The sequence below is a fragment of the Chiloscyllium plagiosum genome, unplaced genomic scaffold (genome assembly GCF_037043375.1).
Source record: "Chiloscyllium plagiosum isolate Xiang-an unplaced genomic scaffold, Cpla_swu_hap1 HiC_scaffold_24, whole genome shotgun sequence".
NCBI classification, from domain to species: domain Eukaryota; kingdom Metazoa; phylum Chordata; class Chondrichthyes; order Orectolobiformes; family Hemiscylliidae; genus Chiloscyllium; species Chiloscyllium plagiosum.
In genome coordinates, this window is record NW_028270162.1 from 30274382 (window position 1) to 30295670 (window position 21289).

At 35.8% G+C, this 21289-nt stretch overlaps 1 protein-coding gene across 4 annotated transcripts; it reads right to left on the reverse strand.

The window, feature by feature from the left end:
- Positions 1–110: 110 nt before the first annotated feature.
- Positions 111–21229, reverse strand: ube2g1b (ubiquitin-conjugating enzyme E2G 1b (UBC7 homolog, yeast)). Of its 4 annotated transcripts, none has more exons than XM_088000032.1 (6): positions 21021–21229; positions 18831–18933; positions 14770–14867; positions 13239–13417; positions 7539–7643; positions 111–1074 (listed from the first exon to the last, which is right to left on the reverse strand). In XM_088000032.1, exons 1-5 carry the CDS (start codon positions 21061–21063, stop codon positions 7557–7559), a joined length of 510 nt encoding a protein of 169 aa, XP_087856158.1. In that variant the 5' UTR covers positions 21064–21229; the 3' UTR covers positions 111–1074; positions 7539–7556. The 4 variants fall into 4 exon arrangements, with proteins under 4 accessions (XP_087856158.1, XP_043571636.1, XP_087856157.1 ...); XM_043715701.2 differs by having other exon boundaries at positions 111–4763; XM_088000031.1 differs by having other exon boundaries at positions 7535–7643.
- Between the last annotated feature and the right edge of the window lie 60 nt (positions 21230–21289).

Genomic DNA, 21289 nt, shown 5'->3' on the forward strand with positions numbered 1-21289 from the left:
CAGGTCTAAGATTAGGAATATATAGGGGTATAAACAAAAAGCACAGATAGGGGACTTAGCATTACCACTCATCTGGTATTTGCATAAATTAGATAATCTCTTGTACAGCATTAAGATGTCAGTGTTTGGCTTTATATACCACAGTACCTAGTCCCAAAAATTACATTCATTTAATCCAAAGTCTTTTCAGCTCAAATTTTCCTTAGTATTTGTTCTGCAATTTAACTGTTTTTGAAGAAAGGTTATAGCAGCTATTTTGGTAACCATTAAACCATTTATGGGGATCCATACTTTTAAGTTTGCACAAAGCTGCATAATAGAATAACAGTACAAAAAAAAGTGTCAGAAATCTGAAACAAAAACAGGAACTGCTGGAGAAATCAGCAGGTCTGACAGCATGATTCTGAAACAGACTGCTTTCTCTCCACACCTGCTGAGGTTCTCCAGCAATTTCTGTTGTTTCAGAATAAAAATCTACTTCAACACACTGATGGTAGTTTAGCACAGGAGATGCTTACATTTGACTCATTGCAAAATAAGCTTTATTCCTCATCATCCAGCGAGTAAATTTCGTAAGGTTAAGTGTATGAATGTTCAGAGCAATATCTGTTTAGTCAGTTAGTTGATTGTAGTTATGTTTGTAAGTAATTTTTTTAAAGATAGAAAACCGTGTTGATTTTATAATCTTTAAGACTAAAACAGATTAACATAGTAAGTAAAATCAGCCAGGCAGTCAGAAGAGGATTACAATAAATCTAGTCTTTGAGACATTTTCTACATCAAAAATGCTACATAATGTGTTTAATTTGATACAGAGAAATTGTTAGTCAAATCAATGAATTGACCTAAAAGCTTGGTCAAAGAGATTGGCTTTAAGGAAGATCTTTGAGAGAGGCTGAGGGAATTCCAGATTTAAATGACTAAAAGCACTCACTGTAACTGATAGTGGGGGGAATACAAGAGTTCACTGAAGTTGTTGCTGATCCAGTTTACAAATTCCTCAGAGTGGCATGATCTGCTTTTGTCCTTGCAATTCTCCGAGTCATGATCCAGGTATTATCTAGGGGTCACCATCTATGGGATAAACACTTTACTGTAAGTCTGTGTTTCTAAAACTGGCTGCCAGGAGATGAATAAAATTGTAATGGATAGGAGCCATCACTACAGTTTAGCAGTTCTTAATGTATTTTGTAATCTTTGTTTGCTATTTATTTAGTTTGCTTTGTGTTACTATCTGGTACTATCATGTATGCGTTGTAATTTATTTATCCCACTTTGAAACTGGTTTCATACCCTAGCTAGTTGTAATTAACAGTACTCATTAATACATTGTTTCTTACCCTTCATTTTGAATTGGTCAGTCTTATGAAGGAGACTAATTCAGATTTGAAAACAGCATCTACAAGAATGGTAGGGAATGAAAGGAGGAATCTTGTGTAAAATGAAGGTATGTTGGAGATGAATACTCCATATTTTATCAGTTATTATAAATAGTGTAGTAGAGAAGGGGGATGGAATAATTGTTACACCACATAAAATGAATTAATTGGAAATAAGAGAAAAACATAAGATGGAAAAGTCACTAGGACTGGATGGGAAGCTCTGGCCTTGTGCAAATCGTGTCATGGGGCTGAAAAGTAACCAGTTTATTCGAGATCAAATTAGAGACTATTTAAAAATGCATCAGTTGTTTTAGTCAGACATCATGGATTTGGTAAAGGTAAATCTTTTTTTGAAGAGATGATCAGGTAAAGAAAGTACTGTAGATCAGTGTACGTGAATCTCAGGTGTTGAGAAGAGGCATTTTGAAAAAGTATTTTCAGTATATTACAAGAAAAAATGTAACATGGGCTACATGTTGGATTAAATGATTATATTTGGATTTTTTAAATTAATTCATAGGATGCAAGTGTTGCTAGCCTCAAACAGCATTTATTGCTCCCATCACTAATTGCTTTGGAGAAGGGTGACCAGATTAGTGATTCCAGTAATCACTACTTGGTACATCGTTGTTCTTTAACATGTGGGGATGATTTAGGCTTGAAGAGGATACAAAATGCTTTTACGTTTTTCGTCTTCAGCTAATTTTAATGATTTGGAAAATAGGAGGATTATAACAGTATAGAATGGTTGATACATCAGTTGCAACTGAAAATGGATAAATGGGAGGTAATTTCCATGGGAAATGATGAACAGAAGTTCACATTGTGGTTTGAGCATGGATGAGTACAGATACCTTGAATTTCAATTTGATAATCTCAAAAAGTAAATAATTATGAACTAAACTAATAACATTTTGAACTGTCATGATAGAGGCAAAGAGGATAAGAGAAAAAAATTATAGTAAACCTGTACAAAACATTAGTCAGGCCACAGTGATGAGTACAGCTTTGGACATCACGTAAGATTACAAAGCCATTGAGCATATATAATGTAAATTTACTAGAGTGAGGTTTCTGATGGGAAAGTACTTAGAAAATTGAGTTATTGGGACTAATTCTACTTGAGCGAAGAGAATTTTTTTTAAAACGAAGGGTCTGATTTTTTGAATATAAAAAAAAAGCTATTTTGTTGCTTTTGGGATTCGAGCACGTGACCTATAAATTTGAAGTAATCAGTGAAGAAAATATATTACAGTGGTGGGTTGCTAAAGTATTTATCAGAGACTATTATAAATCTATTTTCTTTCAATGTTTAATGGAAAATACAAAGCAATAGGGAAAGAGGCATTGGGATTAATTTTATACTGCTTCAGCAAATATCCACATTCAGGATAGACTGAATAGCCCCATTCTATGTTGTAAATGTTTGCGGAACATTTCTTTGGAAAATATGAGTTGTCTTTTTCAAAGCTGGTGTACATGCTGTATAATTCCAGCAATGTCTAATCTTTTAGATTGTAGAATTCAGTTTGTGACAGATTTGCTGTTTTTTAAGCACCTTCTTCATTCTCACGTTCATCTTGTTCTATGGATTTGTTATTCAGCCACATTCTAAAATGTCCTGCCAAATTTATTATAACTAAGGGCTCTATATAGCAAGGTAGTGGAATATTATATATTTGTAACATAAAAAGAAATAAGTGACAAGTTCAGATCTTGACTGAGCATAGTAACAAAATATGTGAAAGACAAAAATCTATAACTGAAAAACAACTAGGTTCTATGAAATGTGAGAGATGCTAGAACAACGCTAGGCATTGCCTGAAGAGTTGATAGAGCTTTCAGAGTTCAATCTAAAGTGTGCATATGAGGAAAGATATCATTGCACAAGTCATGGAAATGATGGTTAAATGACAAGCAAGAGTCAAAAACATTCTCTGAAAGGAACAAAGTTAGCAGTACCTGAAAAGGCAAAGAATGTACCAGCATTGATATTGAATGTAAATACTGCAGATTATTATGCATAAACAGGATCTCAAATGGTAACGAGATGATTTGCTGGTCAATCTACTGGCAGTGTTGGTTTAGAGAAAAGCGTCAACTTGACCAAAGTGCTCTGTTATTAAAATATCACTGAATCTCAAACATCTAATCGAACTAGTAAAATGGGCAAATGGATTTTTAGTGTAATGTTATATCTAAAGATAGTAATTTAGGCAATATGATACTATTTTAGTCGTGGATTGAAATGATAATCTAGACTCAAATCCACAATGTTCTGTTTTGGACTCATGTATGTTAATAAGCTGATGCTCCACAGAAAACCAAGAACACTGCAGCTCAAATATTAGTCAATTGTTTTTTAAAAATGTGAACAATTTTTAGTTGATATTCTGAAGGGTTCAGTTTTACAATTAAGGAAACAAAAAAATTGAATTTTAGAAAGTTACTTAATTTATAACTTAATTATTTAGTTTGTATAAACAAATATGCCATTTGTTTTGTCTGTCATGTTATACCAGCGATGTTATTACAATGACAGACAGAACCATTAGTTACACAATCAGCCAGATTCTAAAATAAATTCGGTTTATTAGGCTCAGATCAAATGTAGAAATAATTTATAAAAGTGTAAAAGCATTCAGCTTTAAATCTTCATACTTCCCAGCAAGAAAACAGCTAATAACACCCGAATCCCTTAGCTGCTCCATAATATATTCTAAATGTTTAGTTATTCAAAAATAAGTTTTACATTGAATCATACAATTTCTAAATGAATGGCAAATGCGGTAACGAGAACTTCTTTTGTATTTCCTGAAATTGCTACAGCAGCAAAACTGGCTTAAAAGGGAAAATTGAGAAGGCATTTTAACCATCACTTTTCCCAATGAGGTTTGAATACTATTAATTTACCTGAATTGTTTTTTGAAATTGTTAAACTAAGAAAGATAGTTTTACATGCTACATAACTGTGAATGATTCCATGAACGAGTTTGTCATAAATCATTCCCAAAGTATATTGATTATATTTGCTTGAGACAGAGCAACAATCTTCAGAGATACAAAAGTAAGCCTTGTTTAACACAACACTTTCATAAGCAGTCTGATTTCTTTCAAATAAATAAACATAATTCACGGCACGATTTGAAAATAACTGAGATGAAACTTAAGGTAATTTGAACTTTTTTTGTTGCATTAAAAGGAGGGTCACATTTCTTTCAACAGTTCTTATCGATAAGCATGTCTCTCTCTCTCTCTCTCTCGAGGGATTCTCATCTCTCCAAGCTTAACAGCATGGAATTCTTAGCTGCAAGCTGCATTGAATGTTATGGCCAGAGACCAGTAAGAACGGTAAAAGCGAAGTTCTCATTTCAGCTAGCCCTAAAAACAGAAATATAAAGCATTAGAAAGCAAATAAATTGTCACTTTTTTCAAAAAAATGTAAATCGATGGTGTCCGTTTAAAAAAAAAAGTCATATTAGTCCAAAGAAGCTCAACTTTTTCCACTGTGGATGTCTGTAATAACGTGACAAAGGAAACTGACTAAATATCACTCAAAGAATCCATGACATAGGTAGTCTTAAGCATGTGGAAATCAAAACTACAAGGGGAAAGAGACAAATGTTGACCAACAGAAACTAAATCACATTTTTAACTAACAGCATTTGTAACTTTTAAAAAAAATCATTCACAGGATGAGGGTGGCATTGGCTAGGTGTCATTTATTGCCCATCTCTAATTGCCCAGAGGGCAGTTAATAGTCAACCACGTTGTTGTAGGTGTGAGTCAAATGGAGGCCAGACCAGGTAAGGATAGCAGTTTCTTCCCTTAAAGGACATTAGTGAACCAGGTGTGTTTTCCCAACAATCGACAATGGATTCACTGTCATCCTAAGACTCTTAAATCCAGACTTTTTAAAAATTGAAATCAAATTTCACCATCTGCTGTAGTGGGATTCAAACTTGGATTGAGCCAGAACATGATCAGGGTCTCTGGATTAACAAACCAGTGATAATACCACTAGGCCATCACCTCCCTGATCTGAGCAAACACAAGACATAAATTACAGACTTAGGGCCTTTAATCCACAAGTGGATGATATAAAATTATCATAACCATTCTAATGATTTAAAATAAATGAGATCAGGGTCAGTCAGTACAGAGACAAAACTCCTTTATAATAAAACACTCATTAGAATAACTGATTAAGAAAGACCAAGGTGATTGACCATTTAATACACGTAATTTTGATCTTCAGAGCTTGATTAGTCTACAATAGCTTTCAGTTTTTATAAGATCCACGGAGGACCATAAAAATTGTCTGCTCTATACTCAAAGTTTTTTTTAATATACATATACTTATGTTATCTAAAGTGTTATGAATTCTATACTTGTTTGTTAATGAAAGGTATTATTCACATCAGAATTGAACCAATACATTTTCTTTATTCTAACTTTAAAATTGTATTTCAAGCTTATCTGATTCAGCTGAAGCCCTCTAAATCACATATATTTGTGTCTAAAATTAAATATAGACGTACTCTCAGTTTATATTTGAGGAGAAATGATATGGAATACAAGTTGGGATACTGGATTAGATGTGTTGCTGGAAAAGCGCAGGTCAGGCAGCATCTTAGGAGCAGGAGAATAGACGTTTCGGGCATAAGCCCTTCTTCAGGAATCCTGAAGAAGGGCTTATGCCCGAAACGTCTATTCTCCTGCTCCTTCGATGCTGCCTGACCTGCTGCGCTTTTCCAGCAACACATTTTTCATACTGGATTAGATAAAAAGCACTGGCAACTTAGTTATCTCATGGTAATAATTAAACTAAAACCAATCATATTTGAAGACCATAAGCACTTAAATTGTTTTAACTAATGTAATTAAAGTCAACATTTCAGTGATATTAATTGCAATATTGATTAACCTGTTGTAAACAGTGGCATTAGCAAAATGTTAGTAATATGTTTTTGAACTGAACAGGATGAGGAGTTGTTGTTTCAAGAGCTAAACAACAACATTTGTAGATTGCTAGCCTGCTCCTTTTTTCCAGAAAGAAAATGCCCACATTCTCGCAGGGGATTCTGATTAGGGCTCCTTCAGAAACCATGTAGAGCCATGTATTATTCTGACAGATCCTTATTATAAAACAGTCAGGGAAAGAAAGGCACATTCTCTTTTACAACATCGGTCAAATGTTGTATTCTGTGATTTAAATGTCCAGCATCACAGACAGCCACTTTGACAGCTCAAAAGGATTAGAATGTAATATAAGTGAAAGATTTGAGTACCACTTGGGTGGGGGTAGGCTGTCAGATAAGTAGGCCAACAGGTGGGTCAGATTAGGGTGCCAGGTGGCAAGGAGACAGGTAAATGATGGAGTGTTTAAGATGGACAGATGAAATTAGGTCTGGCAAGTTGGGGGTATTTACACTAGGGGATGACAGCAGGAGAGCAAACGTCAGGTGCAGTGGTGGGAAAGAGAAATTGAGTCATGAGGGATAGTTGGGAGGGAATGAAGGGGGATTGTCAATTTAGGGTCTGGGAGAGGTGGAATTGGGGATTAGAATGGTAAATTGTAGGTTCAGTTTAACAGCTATTCAGGAATTAGACTACATGTTTAATAGTCTAACTTTTCCTGAGTAAATATTTACTTAGCTGCACAGCAGGTTCAAAGGGCCAAATGGCCTACTCCTACTTTTATTCTCTACAAACCTTCCAAATTCTCAATCTAAATAGATATGTTTGGAGGGTTCCAAGTGTAGGGAAACTGCCCAGTAGAATTTTCAATTTTCTGGTTAATTTCTTTAACAGTCTCCCCCAGTGGAGATTCCACAGGGTCCGCACGTGCACCTTATATCTATGCTGCAGGAAAGAGAATCCGATCATTGCAAAATTCAGGCCAATGTGGATACAATAAAATTCTGCATGCAGTCAATTTCATCTTATACACATCCTTTGGGGAACATACTAAGTGGGGCCATATATTTTCATAGTAGGGCGTGAAGGAATGTACTGAATCACAGTTGTTAAATAAATACAAACTGAAGACTAAAGGACAGAAGACTAATGACAAAATGGAAGTATATAAACTTACTAATTTTTTGGTCATGATATGAATTTCAAAACTCATTTTAAAACAAAAAACTTACCAACCTGATGAAGGGAAAAAAATTACTCATATGCCATCTCTTGGCTTTTTCTTACACACCGTGCAACTTTCCTTTTAAATTCACCATTTGGATCATCTCGCCATTCTTTCTACAACAAAGCATAATGATTACAGTAAAACAATTTCTGCTCAACAAGGAAATTGGCATTATCGTCACCATTTTCTTCAATTCAAGTTGTATTTAATTAGGTCTCTGCTTCTCTCAGCCTCAGCTCATCTTCCATCATTTATATACCTTTTTAACTATGATTCATTATTCCAATGTGATATTAAAGAATTAACTTGCGCTGATGACCTGCAGGAAATTGGATGTCCTGAGGCTAGGGTGGGATGCCTCTGATTTAGATAGATTGTAACAAATTACATTATCACCTATTATTCAGAGCCATTTACATTGTCATCTCCTACTATTTACATTTTCATCCCCTATTCAGAAATCAATAGGGGCATTGCAGTTGGAACTTGATTACTCCCCTATAGTTACAACAAAATACAACTCATAGCATATCTGGCCATTAAAGGATGATTTGAATTACATTGTTTCTGGAGGTGATGTGGGTCACTGCATTGTGTTGTGAGTGGCATGTGACTGTGAGGGAGTGACTGGGGGTTGTCTTGTGAGCATTACTGACTGTGATATAGAGATTTTGGAGAAGGAAGGATTGTTTCCTTTGTTCCGAGAACCTCTCAACATGCTTCACAAGCATGGCGAAGCGTGTTAAGAGTTTCTCCACCACTCTATAGTGCTTAATAAAAGTTTGGTTGTTCACAGAAGTTGGTGTATTGCAGTTGCATTAAGTGTGTAAGGATTTCAGGAAAAATAACTTAATACCAAGATTCTTCTTTTCAACTTTTAATATCCTCTTGCCTTTTCATTCAATATCGCTGCTTTGATTTTGGCCATACTGCTTTCTATGTTCTAATCCATGTTCACTTTACCATGTAATTTTCCATTCACTCTTCTAACTCAAAATCAAATCTGCTGACAAAGGGAGCACTGTTGTTGTGCAGAGCTGATAGGACCTTTGCCTGGCTAAAGCAAACCAGCAATTGGCCTGGTTAATCCACCTATCAGCTTCTGGACCATGATCTGATCAAATTTTTATTTTCAAGAGAGATACTAATAGTAAGTCTTCCAAAGATCTCATTCCCTGTATACTGAGAGCACGATAGAACTGAGCAAGGTCGAAACCAATTTTCCTGCATCAGATAAATCAGAAACAAAGGTTCTGATGAAGTCACATCAGACTTGTGTAATATTAACTGTTTCTCTCACCACAGATGTCTCAGTTTCTTCAGCATTTTCTATATTTATTTCCATATATCTGAACTCCTGTTTTATAGCTTCTAACCACTGACAATGGTGACTCTCCTCTGACTTTCAGTAACTCTAATGTGTGGAGTTAAAAAAAAAGGGAAGTCTTGATAAAACTCTGCAAGGCAGACCACACCTGGGATAGTGTGAATAGTTTTGGTTCCCTCATCTAAGGATATACTGGTATTGAAGGCAGATCACAGAATGTTTACTAGAATTGATTCCAAGTATGGAGGAATTTATTTATGAGAAGTTGAGTTGCTTGAGCTTGTATTCATTGGAGTTTAGAACAATGAGAGGAGACCTTCTTGAAATATATAAGAATCTAAGGGGGCATTGCAGGGTAGATGCCAGATGTTGTTTTCCCTCAAGGGAGAGTCTAAGACCTGAAAATGTAATCTCAGAATGAGGAACTGTCCAATTTAGACAGATGAAGTTTTTTTTTGCCTCTGAGGGTGATGAATCTGGGATTTTTATTGCAGAGGACTGTCAAGGCTAGGGTCATTTAAATGCATTCAATACTGAAATATAAATATTAGTAAGGGAATCAGGCAGGAAAGTGGAGTGGGGAGACCAGCCATGATCTCACTGAATGCTGGAGCTGACTCAATAAGCCAAATGGCCTATTTCTGTTCCTACATCTTGTGGTCTTATGGAGGCAGGTAGACTGGCAACGATATGGAAGTAACAGTGAAAGGAGATAATATAAGGCAATAATGGATAGTAAGCAGGCAAAAAATATGATGCTGGAAAAGCACAGCTTGTCAGGCAGCATCCAAGGAGCAGGAGAGTTGACATTTCTAGCATAAGCTCTTCATCAGGAGCTTATGCTCGAAACATCAACTCTCCTACTCGGGCAACTGTCTGTGTGGAGTTTGCACGTTTTCCTTGTGTCTGCGTGGGTTTGCTCCGGTTTCCTCCCACAGTCCAAAGATTTGCAGGTCAGGTGAAATGGCCATGCTAAATTATCCATAGTGTTAGGTGGATTAGTCATGGGTAAATGTAGGGGACTGGGTGGTTTGCTCTTCGGAGGGTTGGTGTGGGCTTGGGCCGAAGGGCCTGTTTCTAAACTGTAGGGAATCTAATCTGGATGCTGCCTGACCGACTATGCTTTTCCAGCACCACACTTTTTGACTCTGATCTCCAGCATCTGTAGTCTTCACTTTCTTCATGGATAGGAAGCAGTTGAGAGTTCGAAAAAATGCAACTGTAATTGACATAGCACCAAAGTCAGGTGGAATTTGGTTAGAAAAGTGGTTTAGGTGCATAGGCTCAGAAAAGCTTAGTTTATAATAGACTTTGTGCAGCTTTTTAGTGACAAGTGGCAAAAACGAAGAAGATTAGAATGGACTAAGATTGTAACACACCAAAATTATCACAGATGGCTTGATTAATGAGTGAGAACAGAGGGGCCTAGGAAATGGCATGGTTGTGGGTGGTAGTGAATATGAATAGATTTATTCGTGGCAGCAAAATCAAAAGAAAGAGCACATGAGAAGCTGCAACTAAGACCAAAATCACTAGGGACGAGTGGTCATGCAGAACAGTGGCTGAGGGAATAAAGAGAATAGAACCGTGACAAAGTCAAGATTTTGTTTGAGGAGAAGGTATGAATGACAATTGTAAAGGAGACATAACTTGATGTTTAACAAGATGAAGTGCTCAAAAGAGAAGATGTCAAAGGGGTTGACAGAGCCAGAGGAGTGACTTGATAATAACATAACAATAACCTAAAAATAGGCAGTAAAGCAAGCTCCGTGGGGATACAAACAGTTTATATAGATATATTGGTGGGTTAAGTATGTGGAGTAAAATGTTGGAGATATGAAGTTGACTACTTTGAAATGGAGATCAAAAGGATAATATTATTTAAATGAAGAAAAACTGCAGAAAATGGCAACTCAAAAGGGACTTGAGGTACTTGTGCAGAAAACAGAGAAAGCTAGCACACAGGTGCAGCAGATAATCAGGACAGCTAATGGAATGTTTGCTCTTATTTCAGCGGGGTTGGAATACGAGTTGGCAAGTCTTACTGAACTGCACAAAGTGCTGTGAGACTACAGCTGTGAGCGGTTACGGCCCTTAATCTAAGGAAAGATATTCTGACACAGAAAGCAGTTCACAGGAGGTTCAGTAGAATGATCCTTGATATGAGGGATTGTCTTATAAAGGCTAAACTGATTGGGACTCTACACACTGAAGTTTAGAAGAATGAAAGGTGACATTATTAAAATATATAGAGTTCTGAAGGGGCTTTACAAAGTAAATGTTGAGAAGGTGTTTCCCCACATGGGAGAATCTAGGATCAAAGGGCATAATGTCAGAATAAAGGGAAGTTAACTTAAGACTGAGGTGAGGAGGAATTTCTTCTTTCAGAGGGTTGAGTGTCTTTGGAATTTCTTGCCCCACAGCTCTCTGTGGCAGATTCCTTGCAAACAGTTAAGGTTGAGATAGTCAGATTTTTGAACAGTAGGAGCATTAAGGGTTACAGGTAAAGTGCATATGAGGAATGCCAGATCAGCCATGATTCTAATGAATGGCACAGTCGACTCTAGGGGCTGAGTGACCCATTTGTGTTCCTATTTGTTATGGTCTTATCATCACTGGGTTTGAATGGGACATCAAATGGCTAATATAGACAGGTGAGGGACACCTGTGGACCAAATTTCAAACAGAACCAGCTGTGAGGAACTTAGATATATCTTTTCACTTTACAGCTTGAAGTACTGATGGTGAAGGGGGCTCTATCATTGTCTGGAGGGAAGGAAGGTTAACATTTTGGTGTAAAGTTTTTGTTATAAAACTGTTAACTTGGAGCCCCATCCAACTTTGCTCAATAGATCTCGTTCCAGACCAACTGAACACTATCGGCAATTCTGTCTTCCGCGTTTTACACTATCATAATATTTGCCCATTTATTCTTGTAATGCTTTTCCATTGTTTCACTGAAATGATCTTTTACATCAATTAAGTAGTTTTCTATTAAGTTGCCTGCAGCTCATACAACTCAGTAACTTCCTCTTTGATTTTTGATCTGGTGTGGATTACCAGTATCTTCTACTTTTGTTTTAAGTTCCAGGATCTGCTGTGTTCTTGTTTTCTCTTTGTATAAAAAAATTATCTAATTTTTGCACAAAATTACATTTCCTTAAAATGTTAGCAACTTTTAGTAGCATTGTGTAACAATGTAATCGTTCCAGCTCTACTTCCAGTAATCCTACACCTTCTATGTTCTGGTGTCTACGTTGCTATGTAACATGATTACACTCAGCAAAAACACAATTGCTCAAATGATGTAGAATTTCTATAACCTGATTATATTCAGCTACTGGAGGATAAATGGAAGTGGTAAAGTAGATATGTTTATGTCAAGACTCTTTGTTTCAATCTATCAAAACTGTAACATACTCCTATACTTCTAATTTGAGCTTCCTAGTTGCCATCTGTTACAGCTGAAAAATGTGTTGCTGGAAAAGCGCAGCAGGTCAGGCAGCATCCAAGGAGCAGGAGAATCGACGTTTCGGGCATAAGCCCTTCTTCTGTTACACTTAGAATGCATCTTTTGCAGCAGTTACAAAATGAAAATTACCTAAGTAACAAATTAAAAGAATTAATAAAATGAAACTTAATAGAAATCCGGTCTATGCTGTTTACTAAATTCTAAATTTCAAATTTAAAAACTTATTCAATGACAAAAGTTTTTGATAAAGTAAATTTTTTTAAAAATCTGCTTAAATAACTAAAGGGCATAAATAAAGATAACTGACAGAAGTTTAAAGAGAAAGGATGGAGTTTTTTTTTGTTAGGGTTGTTAGAACATAGAATGTTCCATCAGAAACAACATGGAAGCAGGATCCATTATAATTTTAAAGAAGAATGGACACATATTTAATAAAGCGAAAATAAATGGGTGTGGGGATAAGAAGGGGACATAGGTCTGTGGATATAGAACAGGCACAGACACAACACATTGAATAGCCTCTCTGTGCTGCAAACTTCTCCACAGAATGCACTGTGTAATAGGATGAATGTGGCATTCACCAAGTTCCTGCAGTTATTCCTAAATGCTAATGACAACAATCTGTGAGACTAAAATGCCCAGAATAACAACATTAACCTAGTATCATCACTGCACACCATTTTTGGTAACTTGAGAATATGAAACTAAGTAGAGAAATTCTGGTATTAATGCAATCGTTTCTCATATGGGATGATTGACAGAGGATTAAAAAGTAAATAATGGAATATGGCTTTGGAAACACCAGACATGGATTCTCAAATACTTTCGTAAAATTCAAAGATCTCAATAGAGTTCTAATAATTTTACCTTGTGAAAAAATTATTATGTTACTTCTAATAAAATGCTTACCGCAGCATCAACATTTGCTGGTGAATCACTGTTGGGATCAGCTAACATAGAGATAACACTGATGAGAATTGTCTCTACAGTGTGAATGGGTAACCAACGCTCCTCAGGTTTCTCATAACCGAACTTATCCTCACCAGGCTCATGCAAAATTGAAATGCATACATCACCATTCTTGGCAACTGTAACAAAAAAAGATTTTTTTTTCCTGAATAATTGATGGCAAAACAAAAACAAACTATAGTGAATACAAGAAATCAGAAGTAAAAACAGATGTTGCTGGTAAGGATCAACAGATCTAGCAGCATCCGTGGAAAGATAAATAGTTAATATTTCAGATCATGTTTTATCACTAGGTCACCAATCTCAAATGTTAACACTTGTTTTGGTTTCCACAGGTGCTGCCAGACTTGTTGACTATTTTATAAATATCTTTTTTTAAATATAGTTATTTAATGGAATGGAGAGAAAAAGTCAACAACATTGTATATCTATTCAAATTAACAGTTAATCAAGTTGCATTGAGTATAGTGTAAACTTAATACATTGTCAGGAAACTGCTAGAGTCTAATTAAGACAAGGTGACTGAACATCTGAAAAAAAAATTCAGCTGATCAGAGGGAAACAGTAGGATAGTAAAAGGTAGGTCATTCCAGTCAAATTTTATTGAACATTTTAGAAAAAAAACATGTTCGTTAACATCTTAGATGCTGGGACAGAAAACATATATCCAGCTTTGCTGGTGACGTTATTTACTTTGAATCTAAAAAAAAAGCTAGAAACAGTGGCAGTCCAAAGAAACTTGGGATCCATTTAGATAGATTATGTCATGAATAAGTACAGAAAATAATCAAAAATGCTATTGGAATGCTACCTTTTGCATACCTAAAAGAACCCAAAGGTATTAATGAGTACAGGCCAATGATTGGTGTATGAAGTTAAGTCACAAATTGGTCATGATCTCACTAAGTGGTCTAAGGCTCAAGGGGCTAAATGAAATATTCTTGTCCCTATCAGATACCACAGCTAAAGTAAAACAGTGGCTCATAATTTATGAAAGAGACTCTATGTACTCTTGTCTTTTACACAGCTTCCAGTTGTTTGTGTGGCTTAGAAGAAGCCAGTCACTATTGTAAACTATATCCTCAGAAATTTTCCAATAAAGCAATTTGCAGGTACTCGGATATATTATTCTAAAATCAGAAGTTTTAATGTATTAAAAAGATTTTTAAAAAGCAGTTAAATAAATAGGCCAAATATGTAAACTTCCTCTGAAACAAATGATGAGATTAGATACCATTGTTGGAATTCATCACTTTGTGACTCAGGAATAAGCGAGTTGCTAGTAAAGATTATTAGAAGACCTTAATCATTTGATTGACGCAACAAGGAAGACTGCAGTGTGCACTATACCACCACTTGAAAATGGAAATTTTACAGAATGAAATGATACAAGATCTCTCTCCTTAATTAACAGGTTTTAAAGCTGATAATATAATAATTAATAAATAAATTCTATATGTACATATTTTACCATTTGGATGCCAGATTTCTGTGATGAAATTCATCTTTGGAGGCCGCAAAGGGTAATCATTAGGAAAGGTCAGATGAGCTTTGAAGAATCCACCCTCACTAGGAAATGAATAAGAAATGAAATCTGATGAATGACAATTCTATATTATTACACAGAGGGAAATAAGATATGTAAAAGTAAATTGGTTAAAAAATCTCTAACATAGTCGACCAAAAGCAAAACATTTTCCTTCTAAGTAGCTTTTCAGATATTAAGAATACTCCGTTATCAAGATTTGGGGAAAATTGTAATAATCAGCCTTTCAAAGAATTCTTAAAAAGTATTTTTAATGTATGAGTCATATTCTTGTAAACTACTGTAAGTTTATTTTTCAGTGATCTTGCAGTAAGAATTTCACAAGGAATTAGCGTTACCTTTAAAATCTATTGATAAGACACCAGATACAGAGTGTCCTGGAAACAGCAAGAATTGTCACCGCTGTACACTTAATCAAAACATTCATAGCTACATAATACACATAAGTATATCAATGAACCAAGAACCAAGTATAAAGGTGTAGCCTAATTGAGTGTGTTAAAGTTATTTTAATAAAATATCAAAGTTTTACCCTTGTGGTTTACACAATGACTTGAATAATTTATTACGTAGTACACCCTTATAGTTACATTCTAGTTATCAATTATTTATAGGGTGCAAAGATGTTTTTAAAGCGAAGAACAGTCCATCAACATAGTTCCAAGGAATTATTTTGTTAAAACTCACCAAATTTGAGCAAGGGTGGCTTCAAGCAACTGAGTGCACTAAACACTGTATTAAAGGTGGTTCACTGAAACCCCTTCAAAAGATCATTCCACTTTTGTCATTCTTTCCTTAACAATTACTTCTGTACTTTATTTGCTAAAGGAGGGGGAAGATAGAGAGAACACCAGAATCCTACCTACATAAAATAAAATCTAACTGTTCTTCACGTTCTGTTCATTAGCTCTTGCCAATCACTTGCTACTTAAATATATGCTAAAGTACGCAGAGATGCCATTGCCCATGTATCTGTTTTTGTACAAATTGTCATCAGAAAATGAAGTCTACTCAACAGTTGAAGATGAGGGAAGCATGAAGCTAAAAAAGACTTTGAATCTGACCAAAGTCTGAAGTAGTATATTTTTGATTTAAAAAAAAACTAAAAAAAAGTATGGTCGGCAGTACATCAAAATAATTTAAATTAAAGCTATGAAACTAGACCAGAGGATTAGGATTTCTTTTTCAGAAATCAGCCCCAGATTAGTAAAAATGAATAAAGAGGGAGAAAATTGATTTTGAGAGTAAATTGATAAGAAATATAAAAACCAACAGCAAGAGTTCTACAGGTATTTAAAAAGAAAAAGAGGAAGTGTAGGAACCTTGGAGAATGCAACTGTGTAATTAATAACAGAGAGCAGGAAAATAGTAGGTAAATTAAATCAAAATCTTGTATCAGTCTTCATGGTGGAAGATGCTATAAGCATCCCAAAGATAAGAAAGAAGCAGTGCACTAACAGGAAGAAAGGTCTTATAATAGCCTCTATCACAACGAACAAGTATTTCACAAACTGATAGGAGTGAAGATAAACAGGTCGTCAGGACCTGATGGAGTGTCTCCAAGAGTTTTAAAGGAAGTGGCTGCAGATATAATGGAGGCATTGGTCAAAATATTTCAAACCTCATGGATTTCAGGTGAATTGAAAAATCACTAAAGTAACACCCCTGTTCATGAAGGGAGGGAGAAGTAAAGCAGGAAACTAGAGCCCCAGTTAACATAGCATTTGCAATAGGTCAATTGACATTTAGCAATCAAATAGAGTGAACTCAGTTTTGAGAAAGGAAAATCATGTTTGACAAGTTGGATACAGTTTTTATTGAGGTCTTAATATGCAGAGTTGGTAATGGGGAACTGGTGGATGTGGTGTATTTGGACTTCCAGAAGGCATTTGATAAAATGTCATATTAAAGGTTATTGAACATTGAAGCTCAGAATACTGAGGGGCATGGATTAAGGATTGATTAATCATGTTTGACAAGCATACAGAAGACATAAGAGGATTTGGGGTCTTTTCAAGATGTGGAGTTCCACAAGGATCAGTCCTTGGCCACAATTATTTACAATCTATATTAATGACTTAGACAGGGGCAGATTTTAATGTATTCAAATTTGCTAACGATACAAGAATAGATGGGAGGGCATGTTTCAATGAAAACATGTTTAAATAGAGAGAGACTCCAAAAAAGCACAGCACAGAGTAATTTGGGTGTTCCCTCTAATTTTCTGACCAACTGTGCGTGTCTCCAAGGCCCGTGCACAGCAGTGACTTCTGAAACCACAAATCAATGCTACGACTAGCATGCCAACAACAATCACCATACAGGAACATTACAGCACACAAAGCCACATAGCTTAGAGGGAATGTTGCTGTTCTTGTGCATGAAACATATGAAGTTAGCGTTCAGGTGCAGCAGGTAATTAAGATGGTAAATGCAATTTTAGCCTAAATTCCTTGGAGGATGAAATTTAATAGTAGAGAAGTCTTGTTACAATTATACTGGGTGTTAGTAAGATCGCAAGGGAATTCTACGTACAGTTTTAGTCCCCATAGTTAAGAAAGAATGTACAGGAAAGAGTTCACTAGGTTCATTCCTGGGGTGAAGAGGTTGGACTTATTAAGTGTAAGTAAACAGGCTGGGCCTTTATTCATTAGCATTTAGAAGAATAAGGGATGATTTTATGGAAACAGGCAAGATTCTGACTGGGAAGATGTTTCCAATAGTGTGGATCTTAAAAAGGGGGTATGGTTACAAAGTACAGCATACTCATTTAAAATTGATATGCAAAGGAATTCCTTCTCCCAGAGTGTACTGAATATCTGGATTTCTCTGCCTGATGAGGTGTGGAGGCAACGTTACTGAAAGTATTTAAAGAAGTGATAGATAGATTTTTGAAATATTAGAGTTGCAAACTATGATGAACTGACCATGATCTTGTTAAATGATGGGGCAAACTTGAAAGGCCAAACAGCCAGCTCCTGCTGCTACTTCTTATGATTTTATGCTCTTGAAAATCTTTTTCTGACACTATGCCTTTCACATCCATACTCAGGATGTCCCAAAGCACTTTACAGCTCAGTAGTTTTACAGTGTAGTAACTATTGCTATATAGGCTAAATAAAACTTATGTATTGTTAACAAGAGCTTACTTCTTCCTTTTTCAGTCATTTCCTATTGCTGTCATATTGATTCAATACAGTATTGTTTCAAATTATTTCAACATAACAGCACCACTGTTTCCTATGTATTTCCCTTCTGAAAAAAAAAACTGATCTGTTCTCAATGCTGAGATTTATTATACTGATCGATTCTGAATATACTACTCCAACCATATCTCTTTGCTTTACTATTGTAAAGGCACAACAAGCTGTATTTCGTAAAGAATGCACAGATCTGTGAAGAAAATGGGGACAGGGAAGACCATTCAGGCCCTTGAAAGTGTTCCACCATTTCTTAATTTCAAGTCCATTTACTTGGTTTCTATTTTACCTCAATACCGTTACCCAACAAAAAATGAACTCTTGATACCTGTCATTAAAATGTCAATTGATCCAACATGCAGAGTCTTTGGAGAAATATTCCGAATTTCCACTGTCCAGTCATACTGTTCGGTCAATACATCATGAAATAGACCTCATCTTTCTCACATCCATTTCTTAGCCACTTATTTACATTCACGATCTTTTTATCCCTATGCAAAACAGCGTGTATCACAGTTTTTTTTTTCACAGAGTAGCACCCATTTTATTTGCTGTCAAACTCCTGATACTCATTTAGCAGGGAAAATGTTTGTAACTACATTTGTCTTTCTCAGGAAATACTTGCAAAATTTTAGTAAAAGTATGAAAGATAAAAAGATTTGAATACAACTTCTGCATATCACACATCATCCTCACCAACTGTCTTGTCACTATCTGAAAATAAAATATAGGTGGTTAACTGGCAATTTCTATTAGCGCTGATACTCATTAGCATTAAGTACTTACAAAAGAGTATCTGGTGGGCCAATGATGACAACTTCCCATCTGTATATGTCATCATCATCTATTAATCCAGCAGAAAATCCATCCACTGGATTCTTATTTAGTTCTTCAAAGGATAAAACACAAACATGAAATAGTGTAACAGTTACACATTGGTGCAGAAACAATGTATCTGCCTGACAACATGAGTTGAAACAACAATAGCTTAGTTTGAGAATGACGGTCCGATTTAATGTCACTGTCTCATTAAAAAACTGTGGCTAACTTTAACAATAACTTCTAAGATGCCACAGTGTCAACCCTATGTCATTATTATTTGCCTGTATTCTTTGTGGTGATTAATCATACTTGAATAAATGAAAAATAAAAAAAAGTCAATTATCATCCGATGTAAAATAATTAACATTAGAAATTATATTGTTTAAATTATTTAATTGGATTGAAAGCTTGACCATGCTTTAGTTATTAGACACATGCTAGATAATTTACAAAGGGGCCTGCTATCCCTCAAAGTATTTACTCTTCTTGTAAACCAAACACCACACATTTCAAAAGCTGTGCAGTAAAATGTATGCTATACATGTACATATTATATGTGCTAACAAAATTTATTGTATGTTAAATAGTGACATAGATTTTTGGTATATCTGAAGAGGTTTAATGAACTTATAGCTATTTCTGTAGCCAAGGTGATTTTTTTTCCCAAAAAGGATAGTTCATGGAGACTATTGGGAATTTGTTTACATTGGAAGACTTTACAAGTGAACAAAAAGGATTGTGCAATACACATTTCAATTGAAGTTTTGGGGGGCTTAGGGGAAACATCCCATAACAAGGAAAGCAAAAAGATTTTTAGTTTCAGTCGGGGGCAGTTTGCAGAAGTCTTGGCCGAAGCTAGATGTGTAAAACAGCTGTTCTTGAGAAAAGCAGGTAGTTTAAAGACTGTTAAGAAATAGGTTCCCTCAGTGTACAGAATTTAATTTAAAAGTTCCAGACATGATGTATTTAGTAAAACCATGAAGGAGTTATTTGAAGTTGAGAAATTTTAAATTCAGCATGAAGGCTCCAGGAGTTGATCACATTCTCAAGACAGAACAAGAAGTCCCAGTTAAATTAAACTTTATAGATGTGTAATAGAAGAGCATTATCTCTGGTGTCAGTTCTATAAAGGAGTGTTTTTTGGATTAATGACATTGTATTTTACCTTGTGTTTGAAAATATTTAAATTTATGTTAAATGTAAATGGTTTATTCTATTTTGTCTTCATTTCTTTTATGTGAAATTAAACTGCAGTGTTTAAACAACATTAGTTTCCCTGGCGCATTGAAGGCTGAGCGGTTGCCTTATAGAGGATTATAAAATCATGAGGGGCATAGATAAGGTGAATAGCCAAGGTTTTTTTCCCATAGGGGAAGCCCGAAACTAGAGGGTACAGGTTTAAGGTGAAAGGGGAAAGATTTAAATGGGATCAAGGTGCTACTTTTTCCACACAAAGTAAATGGAACAGGCATATATATATATGAATATAATGCCAGAGGATGTGATAGAGACAGGTACAATTATAATATGTGAAAGACATTTGGACAGGTACATGGATAGGAAAGGTTTAGAGGGATATGAGCCAAACGCAGGCAAATTGGACTAGTTCAGTTTAGGGACCCTGGTCGGCTAAAGGGCCTGTTTCCCTGCTGTATGACTATGACTCTATAAAATATAACAATTCAAGTAATTCAGGGGGCTTACTACAGGCAATTATAATGTGCAGTAGAAAAGGATAGATATGTGTAATTTGGTCAAAAGTAAAAACACAAAAAAAATTCATCAAGTCACTGTTCCCGATTCTGAAGCGCCATAATGATTTTCTTATTTTACAATCGTGGTCCGTGGCCGTAAAATATTCCAGGGGCACTTTGCCAGTCTGTCATAATGATAATGCAGAGCCGGAGCGGGGAAGCGGAAAAAAAGTTACGAAACAATGACTTTTAAAAGAGCCAAACGACCGATGACACAACATTAACAATGTCCAAAATGTTTCCCTTTTAACCATTAACAGTTAGCCATGGCCGAAATGAAACCAGTCAGAAGGAAATGGGGAGCTGAAAGTGGGTCGAGGCTCAGCAGCAAGTACAGTTCTCCCAGCCATCATTCATATCTGCAGCAAAGTTTTAGTGAGATTCCAAGGGCGGCGCATACCTGCCAGCTGTTTCCTAAGGAGTAGAGCAGACTGGTCTGTCATTACTCAAAGATCGAATCAAACCAAATAAAATACAAAAATCAAATAATAAAGGTAGAGAAGGTGGGTAAAATAGATGGTAAGGAGCAACCGCTCCAAGCCTTGCGGGCCCACGCTATACCAATCTTCAGCCTGCGGCCTTATAGGCTGCTCGCATTCCGGCCCCGGCATCTAAGCTGCACATGCGCCTTCCGCCTAGCAACGACAGAGCTGCCCGCCAAGTGCCGCT